At 44.0% G+C, this 19,482-nt stretch overlaps 1 protein-coding gene across 6 annotated transcripts in view; it reads left to right on the top strand.

The window, feature by feature from the left end:
* The window catches only part of mpp7 (membrane palmitoylated protein 7), a 424,513-nt gene that overhangs the window by 376,289 nt on the left and 28,742 nt on the right, over window positions 1–19,482 (top strand). For all 6 annotated transcript variants that reach the window (XM_033016205.1, XM_033016225.1, XM_033016218.1 and 3 more), the window contains one exon: window positions 9,947–10,027. In XM_033016205.1, coding sequence (XP_032872096.1) covers window positions 9,947–10,027 — 81 coding nt within the window. The remainder of the gene's footprint in view (window positions 1–9,946; window positions 10,028–19,482) is intronic.

Genomic DNA, 19,482 nt, shown 5'->3' with positions numbered 1-19,482 from the left:
GTTGTAATCATAAATTGGATTCCATGTCACACCATAGTATTCCCTGTTCCCAGTAGTACTATATTGAAAATGTACTTGGCTACAAAATATTACAATGCAACTTTAATCTAACATGTTTAAATAATTATCCACTAATATGCTAGAAATGTTCTAATTAATCTCCAGAGTTGTAATACTGCTGTGTGCAATAGCATGTGCATTCAGTTAATCATTTAGAAGCGTTTTGATAAGTTATAAATTTGATTTATAATATTAGGCTGCGAGGAATAGGTTAAATGAAGTTTAAAATAAACAAATTGGTCCCCTTGTTTGGCTTCACTATAAGTTAACCACCCACAAGTGACTCATAGTTAAAGCCTGTGCTTGTAAAGTCATCCAGAAACATGCCAAAATGAACTACAACCAGTACAATAATTAGGGGGAAATAGTCCTATGATACTCATTGCCATTGAAGACGGAGTTCACCAGATTTCTTCTCGCTCCTGAAATGGGAATATTAAACTATTGTGGACTTTAAAAAATTAAGCGTCAACATTTGGAGGAAATCGGTACCTGTTATGAATTGGATTTCCAAGATGGCCTTGAGAGAACTATGAAAATTCTATTGCATTATTATTAATGCTTTACAATTAAACCAAATGTAATCCATTTACATTTTTAACTCAATTTGACAAGATGATCAGAGCATCACAGTTCTGAATATGTATAACATATATAATTATTGCAGTGGCTTTAAAGTAAAACGGGACACAATTTAATCGAGAAGTTCATAAAAAGGACAAGAAATGATTGATGAAATTCATTCTGACATCTTTGAAGGAAGTCATACACTCCAGTCAGGCAGCACAAGCTAGCAAGAGGAAGTGTAGAAACTTGGATGGAAAAGATCTTTCCTGAAATTTTGTTTGTGGTAAAGATAAAAAGAAACTAAATTCTGCCAAAGACAACAAGCTCCTTGCATCTGATTTTTTGGCCATGTTCCTCCATATGGAACTGATACCAGCAGCGTCACCAAACCGGTGCTTCCTGGTCTCAATGCAGAGGGACTGCCTTACTGACCTGAAGCACTCCAGTTTCCTGATAACACCATTCACTGAGGAAGTGCGTGAAAGCTTTGCTGGCAGTAAAGACAATTTAAAAAAAAAATTCTGATATTCTATAACTATAAAAGTAAATAATTGAAAACAATAGATTACTTTGTAAAATAAACTAATGAAAACACACAAGTAATTAAAAGTATTAAGTTAAATGATTTTTTTACAAAAAGGTTCTGCCTTCCCCTTTGCTTTCTAATCTGCAGTCCTACAATCCCAAAAGCATTGTATTTCGCATCTTTCACCATGTCATAAACAAACTGCTGGAAGAACTCAGCAGGTCAAGCAGCATCTTCAGAGCAAAGGGACTGTCAATGTCTGAAGATGGTTCCCGACCCAAAAAGTGGTCTGTCCATTTCCCTCCACAGATGCTATCTGAGTTCCGCCAGCATTTTGTTTTTGGCTTAAGATTACAGCAACATTTTCACGACCCTCACATCTGCATAAATCACCCAGCATATTGTACACTTATGTTTTAATACAGTCATAGTACATTGTTTTATTTCCTCGGCCAATACTTAGTATCAAGTCAAGTCACATTTATTTATACAGCACATTTAAAAAACAACTCTCGTTGACCAAAGTGCTTTACATTTGTTATAAGAATAGTATACACAAGCAAACTACATACATAGATACAAATAGCCCTCGCTCAGAGGACGTCAGGAAAGGCTTGGGAGTACAGATAGGTTTTTAGTCTAGAGTTAAAGGAGTCGATGGAGGGGGCAGTTCTGATGGGGAGGGGGATGCTGTTCCACGGTCTAGGAGCTGCAACCGCAAAGACGCGGTCGCCCCTGAGCTTATGCCTAGACGGCGGGACATTCAGCAACCCCAAGTCAGCCTATCTGAGGGACCTGGAGGTGGTGTAGTGGGTGAGAAGACTTTTAATGTAGGTGGGTGCAAGCCCATTGAAGGCTTTGTAGTCCAAACTGGAGTATGAAACAGTTACGTGAAAATGTTTGGGTAGTGAATAAAATATATTGTTTCTTTGAAGTCCATCTTTGGTATCAGCGACTCCCAATACCTAATTTCCCCTCCTTCCATTCTTTACTCCAGTGATTCCCAACCTGAGGCCATGGCAAATTTCAGGGGGGCCACAGAAAAATGTTGGGATTTAGAGGGCCACAGGTTCAATGAAGGGGTCCACAGAGCTACCACCCTGTTGCCTCCTACATTTCAGTTCTAATAAATTTAAATCTATGTAGTTTAAATATTTTTTATGTTTGTGGAATAGAATAAAAGAGAATATATGTGCAATTAATAGACACTGATATTTTTATGGAAGGTATTATAATATTGAAGTACTTTTTTTCCGCTACTAATGTCAGGGGGGGGGGGCACAAAAAAATTAAAAGATCCCAAGGGGGCCATGAGCTAAAAAAGGTTGGGAACCAATGCTTTACTCCATTCCCTGTGACATAGGGATTAGCTTTAAATCTAATCAGCACTTTGCGAAGTCTTGACACAATTGTCTCAAGATGATGCAAGAATACTGATAAATGAAGGGATGCTGTCCAGAATAACTTATTTATTTTTACCAAAAAATATTTAAATTCTTAAACCATTCTACAACGGTATTGTCAGTTACATTTACATAGTCCTAAGTTTCTCATTAGAGTGTTAAATTCAAGTAGTTTACACTGACAATTAAATTTCATTTCAGTACTTTCCTTTATTATCCAAGCATTATATGGAGCATTTTACAGCAGTTGGGTTTGGACTACTGGAGAAGCAGTCTTTTGTGTTTTGAGAGAGCCAATGCTGTCTGTGGAGACGAAAAAATGGACCTTAACCTCTTGCATTTACACTTCAATGAAGGATATGTAGCTGGAAATAACAGTAGAAACAAGGAACTGCAGATGCTGGTTTACCAAAGGAAGACACAAAATGCTGGAGTAACTTAGGCAGCAACTCTAGAGAACATGGATAGGACACATTTTGGGTCGGGGCCCTTCTTCAGGAGTCCGACAGCCCGACCCGAAACATCACCTATCTATGTTCTACAGGGATGCTGCCTGACCCGCTGAGTTACTTCTGCATTGTGTATTTCCTATGAGATAACAGTAATCTGAGGGAAATGCATTTCAATTGCATTAAGATTGCACTTTTGTGGAAAAAATTGTGTTCCACTCTTACTGACCAGTTGGGTTCCCTAGTTTGATTCATACCTTAAAATCCTTGCTGCCAAGTGTTTAATATGCTTTCTTTTGAAACAATGATGTGCTATATTCTGAGAGACATTAGAAACATAGAAACATAGATTTTTTTAAAGCAACAGGGCAGCATCTCCACTGAAATATAATTGAATATCAGCAAGAAAACCATTAAGCTATAATATACTAGAATGTTGCCTGGGTTTCAACAACTAAGTTACAGAGAAAGGTTGAATAAGTTAAGTCTTTATTCTCTGGAGCGCAGAAGGTTAAGGGGGGACTTGATAGAGGTCTTTAAAATGATGAGAGGGATAGACAGAGTTGATGTGATCAAGCTTTTCCCTTTGAGAATAGGGAAGATTCAAACAAGAATACATGACTTCAGAATTAAGGGACAGAAGTTTAGGGGCAACATGAGGGGGAACTTCTTTACTCAGAGAGTGGTAGCGGTGTGGAATGAGCTTCCAGTGGAAGTGGTTGAGGCAGGTTCGATGGTATCATTTAAAAATAAATTGGATAGGCATATGAATGAGAAGGGAATGGAGGGTTATGGTATGAGTGCAGGAAGGTGGGACTAAGGGAAAATAATTGTTCGGCACGGACTTGTAGGGCCGAGATGGCCTGTTTCCGTGCTGTAATTGTTATATGGTTATATACGATTGTGCAATTTCAAAGCAATTGAAATACCCAAAACTACACACAATATTTCATGTGTGACACATCCATTTCATATTACCATTTTGCTCCAAGTTTAAGCAGCCCATTTCTGCTTGATTTGTGCTATTTGGTTGCCCAACATTTGTGATTTGTGTTACCTAATCCCCAGATCTTTCTAACTTTACTTTTAATAGTAGGAGATATGGAGTATCAGAATTTTGCTCGAATGACAGATTGTCAGTGTATTTCCTCATCAAGACGCTGTATGATTTGAGTGTACCACTGGCAGGAGAGATTTTGTAACCAATGTTGTCTATGTCACATAATCACTAAGGAGATGTAACAGATTGCAGAAGCTGAAATCTGGAACAAACTAGAGAATAGCCCCTCATATTCCTCGTCCTGATGGCAGGAACATTAAATTCTCTCATTTCAGGTAACCTACTTTCCCTTAGTCCGTCAATCCACCCAGACCCTCCCACACAAACCCTTGCTTCCCACCGCACATACCCCCTCTCATCCTGCTTCTTCCCCACCCACTATATTTGCCCATTACCCCCACAGTCCTCTCATTGGGTTCCCTCCCTCCACTTTCTCCATCTGTCCACCCCACCTCCCTTGTTTGGTCCCATATTCCACTTTGCTTTCCCATCAGATTCCATCGCTTGTAGCCTCTGGTTACCTCCCCCCTACCCCCCATCTGTCTCCATCCACCAGTCCACTCCATCTCACTTGGATCAACCCAAGCATGCCAGCTCTTGTCTCCGCTCTTGCTTCACCTCTTTCCTGGTTCCACCCTCTCAGTCATGAGAAAGGGTGTCAACCCAAAATATCGACTGTCCATTTCCCTTCATAGTTACTGCATGATCTGCCACATTCCTCTAGCAGTTTGTTTTTTAGTCATTAAGAAGGCTGAGATGGAGTCATAGAGCTCCACAACATTGCAACAGACCTGTCTTATCCTTGAGGGCAAGTTGGCATTACAGGCTGGTCCCATTTGGCCATATCCCATAAAACCTTTCCTATTCATATATTTGTCCACATGTTTTGAAAGTTATAATTGTATCCCCCTCTATAAATTAAATTAAATGTCTTTATTTATATAGCACATTTTTAGTCAACTTGCATTGACCCCAAAGTGCTTCACATAATTACATCCACACACACAGGCAAAGGTGGGTGAAGTGTCTTGCCCAAGGACACACACAGGCAAAGGTGGGTGAAGTGTCTTGCCCAAGGACACAACGACAGTATGCACTCCAAGCGGGATTCGAACCAGCTACCTTCCGGTTGCCAGCCGAATACTTAGCCCATTGTGCCATCTGTTGCAAGAATATCAAGAATATTCAGAGGAAATTGTGTACATGAATTTTAAAGTGCCATTTTTCCATTGTTTGAAGTCTAGATTAGCAAATACCATTGTTCAATGAATTCGCTGGATATGCAACAAAAGGAAGCCATGTAAGAATGTTGTCTTTTATATGACAGCAAACTGTCGTGTACGGAGTTAGACTTGTATGATTCATGTATGGATAAAATGGAAACCCTTTGGATAGGATTGAGGTACTTGAGAGAAAATAAGTAGCTAAACATTTTTCACACAGAGAGTGGTGAATCTCTGGAATTCTCTGCCACAGAAGGTAGTTGAGGCCAGTTCATTGGCTATATTTAAGAGGGAGTTAGATGTGGCCCTTGTGGCTAAAGGGATCAGGGGGTATGGAGAGAAGGCAGGTACAGGATACTGAGTTGGATGATCAGCCATGATCATATTGAATGGCGGTGCAGGCTCGAAGTGCCGAATAACCTACTCCTGCACCTATTTTCTATGTTTCTATGTAAAAACATCTGCTAGATATATTGCGGTAATGTGAAAGGGTTCGATAGAAAACTGTAATCAGATTAGAGTAATGTATGTAAGAATGGATGTAGTTCTGAGTGATTTTGATTTTACTGGTGACAAAGAGAAATCTGTAAAATGTTTGTCTGAGTCTTGCACCTTAGCATAATGTTGGATTTATTACATGGTCAAGGAACCTATTCAACCTAGAGGTACATGATACTAGGTAATGCGACGGTAGAACAGATTGCATCTTGGCACCAGTAACTACAATATGGTAGTATTTATGATGATGACAAGTAAGTGCAAGTACAATAGATGCATTCAACATTGGAATGGCAGATTATGAAGGGTGAGCTAAGGAAATTGGACTGGACAGCACCGTTGGAGAGGAAAAGCACAGAAGCAAAATGAATCATGTTAAGCTGCACTACAGCAAGAATATAGAACAGTTGTATTCTATTTGGAGGAAGTTTGGTCAAGTCATTAGGATTATAATGAACATGTAGCATAGAAATGGGCTATTCGGGCAATGTTTATGCAGTATGTGAGCCTCCCACCTCTTTTCACCTTGATCGGTAACTTTTCTCCCTTGTCTGCTCCGTTCCCCATTGTATTTATCTAACTTCTCCTTAATGGCATCTTTGCAGCTAACAAGGAAATGTGGGTTGAAAGGGAAATAAAAGTTCCTACAAAATGAAACTACGGCTGGTGTGTATTTGACAAAATGAAAATCAAACAAAGATCACTGAGAGTAAAGAACTGATCGGCACAGTTTAATGACAATTGTTTTGAACAATGCATATCTAAAGATATTTAAATGAAAGTCCTAAGAGATCGTGGAAGGAATTAGGAGGTAATAAATACCAACTCCATTCTCTGTGCATAGGTTTATTGTGGCAAATGAAGAAAGTAGTACAAAAAATAAAAATGCTGGAAATACTCAATAGATCAGGCAGCACTTATGGACAGAGAATGTTTCAGGGTGGCCAAGTGGCACTAGGACATTTTCTATGATGTAGTTGTACTTGGACTCTAACCTATGATGTACCTTTCCTTTGTTCCATCCATCTAAACATCTTCTGAGTAATTTGTTCAAGTTTTAAGTTTTCTTAGTTTTGATGCAAGACTGTCGGCCTGAAATGTTAACCGCATCTCTCTCCACAGGCACCCCCTGACCTGCTGAGTGTTTTCTGCATTTCCTGTTTTATTTCAGATTTTCAATATCTACAGTTTTTTACTTTTCAGATAGAAATATCAGAGAAGGTAGTCACCAGCAAATTGAGAAAGTTGAAGGTTACAGCCCATGTATACCTTAAGTAACCGTAACTGTGAGTTTAATGATAAGTTTGGCATTTTGTTTAAGAATTATGAAAATGTGAATAGTATGCTAGAATTGGAAAGAAGTTGAAATTAAGGTACAGTGCGCAGCGATAGAGTTATTGCTGTACAGGGCCAGAGATCCATTTTGATCCTGACTACAGATGCTGTCTGCATGGAGTTTGTACATTCTCCCTACGACTGCGTGGTTTTCTCCGGGTGCTCCGGTTTTCTCCTACATTACAAAGATGTGCTGGTTTGTAAGTTAATTGGCTTCTGTAAAATTGACCCTAGTGCTTAGGATGTTAAACTGGGATAACATACGACTAGTGTGCAGGTGTCGTTGGTCGGCGCGCACTCAGTGGGTCAAAGGGCCTGTTTCCATGCTGTATCTCTAAACTAAACTAAATAGCAATTCTTAAAAGGCACAAAATTCTGAAACGAAAAGTTAAAGCCTTAAAAATAAAGTATGTTTTAGATAAATGTTCCATATTCCTTTTACTTACATTTTTACATACATATCCTTAGCAAGATTCGCCTACTGGAAAGGAGAGAATGTATGAAATTTGGTCTTCCTTGTGTACTGGTATTGGAACGGTAGAACTAATTCCAATTGTAAGCGGAATGGTCACTTGTTTATTAATAGAAGTTGACTTCTTCTGCTTTACAACAGTTTATTTTTTTCAGAGATGCAGCAGTCTAAGAATAAAGCTCCCTCAGAAACTTCATAATTTAAGCACAATTTATTTTCTCCAGAATTGGAGTTTGCCAGTATTAGATGAGCTGTTATTTATGAAACTACTTAATGATGTGGTCGATAAAACATTTGGAACTTTGAACATTAACTTTCCTCAAGGTGAAAGATGCAAGTAGTTCTACATTTATATTGTGGCAAAAATAAAGTGTTCTCACATCCATTTAGGATTCATGAAATGACGTTGCTTTGGTCTACAATTGGCCAGCCATCTCTCGTAAGATAATTTCTTCCTTACAACTTTTGTCCTTGACTAAAGTCAGTTGTCTGCTTTGAATTTTAAGGAATTCCCTCTCCATGACCAACAGTGATAATGGTGTTAGATGTTAGTTAATGTATAATTTGCAGACACTTGTACAACCAGTATTTAGATAATCTTTTATTGTCTGCAGGTGGCCAATCCTGTGCAAAAAAAAAAGAAACATGGGGTTACCTGCGAACATCACTCGCTTTCAGGGAATCTTTCCCCCAAAATATATCAGAGCAGTATTTTGTTAGAAAGAATAGTGAGCAGAATCTCAATGGTAATAACATGGAACAGAAAAAAGAACTCAAAAACTCAGTTTTAGAAGAGGGAATTTGTATGTTTGTGCAAATTTATCTAGCGAACAATGAGTATGGTAATCCAAAGAAGTAGTGGAAACAGATTGTTTGGAAACAATTAAGAATTAGATGGATATTTGAGGGAATTGGGGATTTAAAGGGTATTAGTTTGGGAGCAGCCAGATGGGCTGCAGACTCTTTCCAGTTCTGTACTTTTGTATGTTCCTGTGTACTGGGACCTGAAATAAAAACAGATGATGCTGAAAATACACAGATTAGTAATTTTTTGGAAAATATATCATTTTCAATGAGGACTTTCATCTAGACGCAGGGTCAATAGTTTTTATCTACATTTCATAATCATAATTATAATCGTAATTCATCAGCCAAGTAAGTTTTGCAACATACGAGGAATTTGGTTTGCCATACAGTCATACCAAAAAAAGCAACTACATAAAAATTTGACATAAATATCCACCACAGCGGCTCCTCCACATTCCCCACTCTGATGAAAGGCAATAAAGTTTTATCTTCTTTCCTCCTTTCCTCTTATGGTCGGGGGAGTTGAACCATCCGCAGCCAGCGATCGAGATCCCACGTCGGGGCGGACTAAGCTCCCGCATTTGGCCGGTCGAACTCCTGCGGTTTGGAGTTTTCGAAATCCGCCCCTAACCGGGGACCTTATGCTTCACGATGTTAAAGTCTGCAGTTCCCACAGGTTGGAGTACCAAAGGCCCAGGCAAAGGGATCGCCCGCTCATGATGTTAAAGTCCGCAAGTTCCGCGGTTTTGGAGCGGTTTCTAGAAGTCCCAAACAAGAGGCTGCCAATTACATGATGTTAGGCTGCAGTGCGGACGGAGATATGACATGGAAAAAGCACATGTTTCAAATGTTGTTTGTTTGTTTGTTTTAACATTTTCTAATATATTATAGGCAAGTTGCAAAAATAGTGGAATTATCGGATACTTTATAATGGCCTTTAGGACCAGGTTAATTTATAAGAGTGATAGAATAATAAAACTGTCTAGCAGGCTTTTAGTGAATAGTATGGAGCCACTCTGCACAGAGCCAAGAAGCCTTGAAGCTCTGGGGAGGTTCTTGGCACTTCCACTGAGATATTAGCTTTGGAGTTGTTGAAGATAAAATTACATATTGGGTGCAATTATGGATTATTTAGTTCAATCTACTACTTCGATTGATAGAAGATGGACTACTACATCCAGGTTGCTAATAGAAATGATTGCTTGGGAGGATAAATAATCCTGTTGTAAAATAGCCCTTTATTACCTGCAAATAATTATCTTTTAAATTGGAAATCTTGATTTATAAATTAATTTCTAAAATCAGAATATAGTTTTGTGTATTTTACATAGTATGCGCTGATGGATTAAAATTGGTTGATCATCACATTGCTTTAAACTAGATGATAATGGTATTTATGATGGTATTCTGTCCAAACTGGAATGCAAAAGCAAATGATAGGTAAGCATAGAATTAGCAATGCATCTTGAGTTAGGGTGCCGCCGTGTGTTATGTGCTCATATTTCTGCAGTTATTCATTTGAGATTTTTATTTTGTCCTTTTGTAGGTCCTTCAGGAATTGGACTGAACGAGCTTAAACGGAAACTGTTAATTTGTGATTCCCAACATTACGGTGTGACAGTTCCACGTGAGTATGACCCATTTCATTTTTCCAGTATGAACATGTGCTTAGTCTTAGTTATGTGTCCTCAGTGATACAAGTGTAGAAACACAATTATTTAAAAGGGAAGATATATTCTATGTAAAATAAAAAAGTAAGCCTGGTGAAAACTTTTTCACCCAGAGAGTTGTGAATTTATGGAATTCCCTGCCACAGAGGGCAGTGGAGGCCAAATCACTGGATGGATTTAAGAGAGAGCTAGATAGAGCTCTAGGGGCTAGTGCAGTCAAGGGATATGGGGAGAAGGCAGGCACGGGTTATTGATAGGGGCCGATCAGCCATGATCACAATGAATGGCGGTGCTGGCTCGAAGAGCCGAATCGCCTCCTCCTGCACCTATTTTCTATGTTTCTAAGCCAATTACTTGTTCACAACTTCTATTTTGAGTTGCATGTTGCCAGATAGTCCTGCTGTATTTTTATACTTTGCCTGTTAGTTTTTGTCAAAGAAGGAGAATCATGAAAGGGTACCTTTTTAGGATGTTTAAACAGTTGGATTAACAACCATATGGTTTTTCCCATAATGTCATATGTAATAATATTCACCCCTTATCCCTTTCTGTCAAATATGCCTCTGTTGCCAGTTACGTGATTGAAGCAGCATGTAAACGTTAAGACTCTTGGGTGCTAAATGCCAGCATTTTTATTTTCTGTTCAGGATCCCATCTCTCTTGTCTACTTGCATTTGTGTATCATTTTTATCACATCCTAATACACCACAAAACCTATGAAAAAACACTGAGATAGTGAATATTTTTATTGCAAACAGCCAATAAAGTGGTTGGCTTTATGGAATGTCACAAAGAAGAAGAGGTGAGGAATTGCAGAGGTTTAGACCTGGTATTAAAAGGACAAACATAGTGATAATGATCGTGATTCAATTTTGGAATGATCAAACGGGCAGAATATAAGAACACAATGGCAGTGGTGGGATTGGCAGTGAGTCTGAAGAAGAGTTTCAACCTGAGACATTTGGAGAAATGATCTACTCAGCCAGCATTGGATATTGGCCCAGCAAACTGGCTGTTTAAGCCACAGTGATAGTGTGAGATAATTAATTATCATTGTACGCGTGGAAACTGATTTCAGCCGAGGAGCAGCATATAGTTAAAAAATGGGAGGAATGTGGTCAGATATCAGACATAAAGGTAATGTTGTGAGAACAGGCAAAGTTGATGTTTTGGGCAATTCAGTGACTGCTGTTAATAGCATAGAATGGAACCTGAAGGTACACAAAATTGCTGGGGAAACTCAGCGGGTGCAGCAGCATCTATGGAGCGAAGGAAATAGGCGACGTTTCGGGCCGAAACCCTTCTTCAGACTGATGGGGGGTGGGGGGGGGGGGAAAGAAAGAAGGAAAAGGGGAGGAGGAGGAGGAGCCCGAGGGCGGGCGGATGGGAGGGGGGGAGGAGACAGCTAGAGGGTTAAGGAAGGGGAGGAGACAGCAAGGGCTAGCCAAATTGGGAGAATTCAATGTTAATGCCATAAGGACGCAAGGTCCCCAGACGGAATATGAGGTGCTGTTCCTCCAATTTCCGCTGTTGCTCACTCTGGCAATGGAGGAGACCCAGGACAGAGAGGTCGGATTGGGAATGGGAGGGGGAGTTGAAGTGCTGAGCCACCGGGAGGTCAGGTAGGTTATTGCGGACTGAGCGGAGGTGTTCGGCGAAACGATCGCCCAACCTACGCTTGGTCTCACCGATGTAAATCAGCTGACATCTAGAGCAGCGGATGCAGTAGATGAGGTTGGAGGAGATACAGGTGAACCTTTGTCGCACCTGGAACGACTGCTTGGGACCTTGAATGGAGTCGAGGGGGGAGGTGAAGTGACAGGTGTTGCATTTCTTGCGGTTGCAACAGAAAGTGCCCGGGGAGGGGGTGGTGCGGGAGGGAAGGGAAGAATTGACGAGGGAGTTGCGGAGGGAGCGGTCTTTGCGGAAGGCAGACATGGGGGGAGATGGGAAGATGTGGCGAGTGGTGGGGTCACGTTGGAGGTGGCGGAAATGGCGGAGGATTATGTGTTGTATTTGCCGGCTGGTGGGGTGAAAGGTGAGGACCAGAGGGACTCTGCCCTTGTTGCGTGTGCGGGGATGGGGCGAGAGAGCAGTGTTACAGGGTATGGATGAGACCCTGGTGTGAGCCTCATCTATGGTGGCGGAGGGGACTCCCCGTTCCCTGAAGAACGAGGACATTTCCGATGCCCTGGTATGAAATGTCTCATCCTGGGAACAGATGCGGCGTAGGCGGAGGAATTGGGAGTAGGGGATGGAGTCTTTACAGGGGGCAGGGTGGGAAGACGTGTAGTCCAGATAGCCATGTGAGTCAGTGGGTTTGTAATGTATGTCGGTCAGGAGTCTGTCCCCTGCGATGGAGATGGTGAGGTCAAGGAATGGTAGGGAAGTGTCGGAAATCGTCCAGGTGTATTGGAGTGCCGGATGGAAGTTGGTGGTGAAGTGGATGAAGTCAGTCAGTTGTGTGTGGGTGCAGGAGGTGGCACCAAAGCAGTCGTCAATGTAACGGAGGTAGAGGTCGGGGATGGGGCCCTGGTACGTCTCGAACAAGGATTGTTCAACGTACCCGACAAAGAGGCAGGCGTAGCTGGGGCCCATGCGTGTGCCCATAGCTACGCCTTGTGTTTGGAGGAAATGGGAGGAGTCAAATGTAAAGTAGTTGAGGGTGAGGACCAACTCCGCTAAGCGGAGGAGAGTGTCAGTGGCTGGGTATAGGTTGCTCCTCTGGTCGAGGAAGAACCAGAGGGCTCCGAGGCCATCCTGGTGGGGGATGGAGGTGTAGAGTGACCGGACATCCATGGTGAAGATGAGGGGGTGAGGGCCCAGAGAGTGGAATGCGTGGAGGCGGCGGAGAGTGTCTGAGGTGTCTAGAACATAGGTGGGGAGGGATTTGACCAAGGGGGATAGGATGGAGTCAAGGTATGTGGAGATGAGTTCGGTGGGGCACGAACACGCAGAGACAATGGGTCTGCCGGGAGAGCCGGGTTTGTGGATTTTGTGGAGAAGGTAAAAACGGGCCGTGCGGGGCTGGGGAACGATGAGGTTGGAGGCTTGGTCAGGTAGGGCGTGGGAATTGATGAAGTCGGTGATGGTGCTAGAAATGGTGGCCTGGTGCTCGTCAGTGGGGTCATGGTCCAAGGGTAAGTAGGAGGAGGTGTCCGAGAGTTGGCGCGTGGCCTCAGCTTTGTAGAGATCGACGCGCCAGACTACCACGGCACCTCCCTTGTCGGCTGGTTTGATGACCCAATCTGGGTTTTTGCGGAGTGATTCGATGGCAGTGCGTTCAGAGGGGGAAAGATTAGAGTGAGACAGGGGAGTGGAGAAGTTGAGGCGGTTGACGTCGCGGCGGCAGTTCTGAATGAAGAGTTCCAGAGCTGGGACTTTATGAGGGGGGTTCCACGAGCTGGGGGTACGTTGGAGACGGGAAAAGGGGTCATCATTGGGGGGCGAGGACTCCTTCCCATGGAAGTGCGCTGTGAGGCGGAGACGACGGTAGAAGCGCTCCAAGTCATGGTGGGCACGGAACTCATTGAGATGGGGACGGAGGGGGACAAAGGTAAGACCTCTGCTGAGGACAGACCGTTGGGTGGGGGAGAGGGGGAGGTCGGGGGGGATGGTGAACACCCGGCAGGGGTGGGAGTTGGGGCCAGAGGCAGTCTCAGTCCGCAATAACCTACCTGACCTCCCAGTGGCTCAGCACTTCAATTCCCCCTCCCATTCCCAATCCGACCTCTCTGTCCTGGGTCTCCTCCATTGCCAGAGTGAGCAACAGCGGAAATTGGAGGAACAGCACCTCATATTCCGTCTGGGGACCTTGCGTCCTTATGGCATTAACATTGAATTCTCCCAATTTGGCTAGCCCTTGCTGTCTCCTCCCCTTCCTTAACCCTCTAGCTGTCTCCTCCCACCCTCCCATCCGCCCGCCCTCGGGCTCCTCCTCCTCCTCCCCTTTCCCTTCTTTCTTTCCCCCCCCCCCCCCCACCCCCCATCAGTCTGAAGAAGGGTTTTGGCCCGAAACGTCGCCTATTTCCTTCGCTCCATAGATGCTGCTCCACCCGCTGAGTTTCCCCAGCAATTTTGTGTACCTTCGATATTCCAGCATCTGCAGTTCCCTTTTGAACATAGAATAGAACCTGCCTGGTTCACTCAGCCAGCTAGTTGTCAGTGGAGAGTTGTTTGGAAGAGGATAATGTAATTAACCATGTCAAAGACAGAGGAGATGCTGAGAAAGTTGAGTCATGGATGTCATTTGTTCCAGTACTATGGCAGAAGCCAACAACTGATTTGACATTCATCATAGGGGATTGAGAATGATGGGGATAAATAAGGGATAGGCTGTGGGCCGAGCATTGAAAAAGCATCTAGTATTTAACATTCGTGACCCATGTCTGGTATGTACCTGAAATTTGGCACAGATTTAGATAAAATGTCATTAAGAAGGAATTCGTAGCTCGTCAGTGACAAAAGTAATTAATTATCTTAATTAATTCACACTAATTTATTAAGATAATTAGAAAATGTATTAGAAAAATAACAGCGCTATCTAGTGCTCAATAATAGGTAGCTTAATATTACTCTATAGGGAGCTGGATTCCATGCTGTGGGCAATTTACTTCCTGGCTCAGGGAGATCGCATAACGGGTGGAGAGAGAGAGAGAGAGAGAGAGAGAGAGAGCCCGGGACGGAGCAGCTAGCCTACCGCCCAGTAGCTACTCGCAAACCACCACCTCCACTGGTTGCACCTGTGCCGAAGGACACTGTGGCTGGCTGGCGGGCGGACGGCAGAAGGTGCTGAGGTGGCGGCCTGGTCCCGACAGCCGCGCGCAGCCACCTGAGTTACTTCCCTCCCCGGCCACAATGCGGTGGCTCCACGCCCGGAGCGTCGCGGCAGCAGTGAGTGAGTGAGTTGCTGCCATGATCTCCAACCACCTCCTTCTCACTGCTCCTGCCCTTCCCGCAACTTTACCCATGGCGGCCTAGCCACGTTTACCACTTTGTGCAGCCCAGGCCGTGCTGACCCGGGTTTCACCGGCTCCTGAACCCGGTGCACAGATCCTGTGCATTCCCCACTGACTGCCAGTTACATTCCTCTGGTAGGCACACTTGCTGGAGTAACTCAGCGGGTCAGGCAGCATCTCTGGAGAAAATGGATAGGCGACATTTCGGGTTTGAGAGTGAGGGGTGACACCTTCTTCAGTTTGAGAGTGAGGGGAGAGAGAAACTAAAGATATCTGTGTCTCTCAGTCTGAAGAAGGGACGTCACCTATACCTTTTCTCCAGAGATGTTGTCTGTCTCGCTGAGCTACTCCAGCATCGTGCGTCTACCAGAGGAAAGTAACTTTGTTTTAGGTACTTTGCAGGAGTCCAGGATCGCTGGACTTGATCTGGATGAGTAATGACACTGTTCATTAAACCTTAGCGGCCTCAATCACCACCTGACCTCGGGCTGTCTCCCAACCCATCTCGGAGAATGAAGATCGACCGTGGTACATTTTGGAGTCGCGGTGAGGTGTATCCCTCTCTGTACAGCGAGATCATTCCTCACTGCATTGCTGGGAACCTGTTGATTAAAATCGATCCAACCACCGCGCTTGCATGTAACTGAAATAAACAGGCGAACCTACGGTAATCGATGAGATGTGTTGCATTCCACGCTCCCGGGTTTATATCAATTCAAACCTGGACACACTAAACAGCAAACGTAGACTGTATATAATCATTTATTTTCCCAATCTTTTTGTTTAGATTTCATAGGTGGGTTTGTTATGAATGGCTAGTTTACAAACAGAAACATTGCATTTTTATTTGTTTATACGTGATGTACGAGACAAAACACTTCAATCTCACCATAATAATCATGTCTTGGGCCGGCCTCCTTTTTGGCCAACATTGTTACTTTAGTGCAGTTGGGTATGCAAAGTATTCTTATCCAGTCTTCCTCAAAGTTGAACTCTTTCAAACATATTAGATTAGATTAGATTCAACTTTATTGTCATTGCACAAATACGAGTACAGGTACAACGAAATGCAGTTTAGCATCTAATCAGAGTGAAAAGTAGTAAAAATACTGGTTAAAACAATATGTACAATGTGGATGAATTGAACTAGTACATAGGCAAATAAATATATACAGATAAAAGGGTATAAAAAGATAGCCAGCGTCAGGCCTGTGAGTTCAGCAGGGTAATGGTATTTTGGAAGAAGCTGTTCCTCAGCCTGCTGGTGCGAGACCTAAGGCTCCTGTACCGCCTCCCTGATGGGAGGAGGGCAAATAGTCCATGATTAGGGTGTGAGGGGTCCTTAAGGATTTTCCCGGCCCATCTCAGACACCGTGTGCGGTGGAGGGCATCCATGGCAGGGAGCGGGGCACCGATGATGTGATGAGCGGTTTTCTACACCCGTTGCAGTGCCTTCCTGTCGGCTGTGGTGCAGCTGCTGTACCATACCGTGAAGCAGGTGGTCAGGATGCTTTCTATGGTACAGCGGTAGAAGTTGGACAGGATCTGGGTGGACAGGTGAACTTTCTTTAGCCTCCTCAGAAAGTAAAGGCGCTGCTGCGCCTTTTTAATCAATTTGGTGGTATTGAGGGAGCAGGACAGATCCTCTGAGATATGTACCCCGAGGAATTTGTAGTTGGAGACGCGCTCCACCTCAGTCCCGTTTATGTGGATGGGGGTATGTCTGCCACCTCTGGTCTTCCTGAGTCTACGATGATTTCCTTTGTCTTTGAGTTGAGGACGAGGTTATTATTAGTACACCAAGCTGCCAGGTGCTGGACCTCCTCCCTGTAGGCTGATTCGTTATTGTCCCTGATCAGTCCTACCACCGTGGTGTCATCAGCGAATTTTATGATGGCGTTGGAGCCATACATAGGGACGCAGTCATAGGTGAAGAGGGAGTAGAGGAGAGGGCTGAGCACACAGCCCTGCATAAGTATGCACAGTAATCTGCAGTTCACTCCCTTGCAAATACTAGATGACAACTTGCTGAAAGTTCACAGGAAACATCAATCATACTGTCATGGTTTATTATGGTGTGGATAATCATGTGAGATTATTTGTATTATTATTTTGACAGTTAAAACCTCTTGCACTAACCTTCCTCTCCGCCATGATCCCAGAGTGCTCTCTGCCTAGCTAGCCTGAAACAAAGCGCGTGGTTCGTCAATTGGCGTCCGACTCAATGTCAAACGTGCTTTGATTGGACAATTACTAATCGGAAAATTGGAGGTTTTTCTCATATTTTAAAAATATGTGCAGGTTTTGTTCTTGACGAGTTTCAGGTATGATTTTAAAATATTTTTACACAACGTTAAAAATACAGGTAGATATGTGATTTGGGTCACGAAATGAAACAAAAAAGCACCTCGGCCCACAGCCTAGGAGGCTGGACTTAGGGCAGTAGTTTGCAGTGATAGAAGGGTCATGCATTATTATGATTTGGACGAGATCTATTAATGAGGAAAAAGAACCAGTGAATTTGAGTGGCAGCAGTTTAGTGTGGTGAGAAGACAAGGTGATAAGTTAAGGAAGCGGGAGGTTGGATTAATTGACAGAATTAAATTGAAGACAACATGGCATGAGAAACTTGAGAGAGATCCTTGATGGATGTTACTGTTTTGTTCTTCAAGAAGCTGAGCTTATGGTCATTTGAAGAAGTGAATTACAGGTCCAATACTTTTCTTTTCCCGCCAACTGGTCCATCCCTTTTCTTTTCCCGGCAACAACGTCCATCCCTTTAATCCGGACAAAATTCCTCCTCCCCGGAAGTACCTCCAAAAATGTGACTAGGCCAGGTGAGGCAACCAATCTCAACCTCTCGAGGACTTCCACGCCGATTGGCAGGTCAAATTTGTCACCTGTGGCCAGGGCTCTGGAACTCCGACCCGGCCAGAGCCGGCAGATCTGTTCCCATAGCCAATTTCCAGCCGAGTCAGCTGGAGGAGATGGGTGGATATAACACAGAGGCTGGAAGTGATGGAAGAGGCTGGAAGTGATGGATTGAGACAACAAAGGGATGCAGATGATTAAATTGGATGGGAAAGGAAGGTGGAGATGCCAGATAGAAGGAAGGGGGCACAATGGGAGGAGTGTGTAAGTGATAGGCAGAAGGAGTGGGTGAGAAGAAGAGAGGGGTGGGGTGTTGTGGGAATGAAGTGTATGTGTTTGTGTCTCAAGGCAGTTTCAGGCCTCACCTGCAAAGTGAAGGTGGCGGAGGACAGGCAGGCCGCTGTGTGAATGGGGTGGCAGATTGAAATGGCTGGCAACTGAGAGCTCCAGATGATCATGTGAATCTCTGGTTCACCTGCAAAAGTTGTTTGGGTCCCTGGATGGTGGTGAGGAAGGAGATGCAGGAACAGGTTTTGACTTCCTACAGTTGCTGGGAAAAGTGCCTGAAAGGGAGGGATGGGCGAACCATGAAATCGTTGAGAGGTCCCAATGCAAAGCAGAAAGGGGTAGGATCACATTGTAGCTGGCAGAAATTTCGAAGAAAGATGTGCAGAATGTGAATGCTGTTGCGGTGAAAGTTGGGAACTGACTTTGTCTTCTGTCTAATGGGAGGCAGGATGAGAGAAAAAGTGTTGTGAGGAGGAGATGCCCACGTGAGCACCATTAATCAGTGGTGGCGGAAAGCCCCATTTCCTGAAGAAGGAGGACATCTCCGAGAAGACATCTTCTCGAGGACAGATGAGGCGGAGAAATTGAGAGAAAGTGATGGAGGCCTTAGAAGATAGATACAAAATGCTGGAAGAACTCAGCGGGACAGCAGCATCTCTGCAGAGAAGGAATGGGTGACTTTTCGGGTCGAGACCCTTCTTCAGACTGATGTCAGGGGAGGGGGCGGTGCAGAGATAAAATATAGTCGGAGACAGTAAGACTGGTGGAAGAACTGGGAAGGGGGAGGGAATGGAGAGAGAGGGAAAGCAAGGGCTACTTGAAGTTAGAGAAGTCAATGTTCGTACCACTGGGGTGGAAGATAACCAAGCGAAATATGAGGTGCTGTTCCTCCAATTTGCGAGGACAGAAAGGTTAGATTGGGAATGGGAGGGGGAGTTAAAGTGCTGAGCAACCAGAAGATCAGATAGTTTTAGGCGGACTGAGCGGAGGTGTTCAGTGAAACGATCGCCGAGCCTGCGCTTGGTCTCGCCGATATGCAGGTTGACACCTGGGACAGCGGATACAGTAGATGAGGTTGGAGGAGGTGCAAGTGAACTTCAGCCTCACCTGAAAAGACTGTCGGGGTCTTTGGATGGAGTCGAGGAGGGAGCTAAAGGGGCAGGTGATGCATCTCCTGTGGTTGCAGGGGAAAGTACCTGGGAGGGGGTGGTTTGGGTGGGAAGGGATGAGTTGACCAGGGAGTTGCGGATGGAACGGTCTCTACAGAAAGGAAAAAGGGATGGAGATGGGAAGAT

This window comes from Amblyraja radiata, chromosome 2 (genome assembly GCF_010909765.2).
Source record: "Amblyraja radiata isolate CabotCenter1 chromosome 2, sAmbRad1.1.pri, whole genome shotgun sequence".
Lineage (NCBI taxonomy): Eukaryota > Metazoa > Chordata > Chondrichthyes > Rajiformes > Rajidae > Amblyraja > Amblyraja radiata.
Note: the sequence above shows the minus strand (reverse complement) of the source record. Positions and strands in the feature narration are given on the sequence as shown.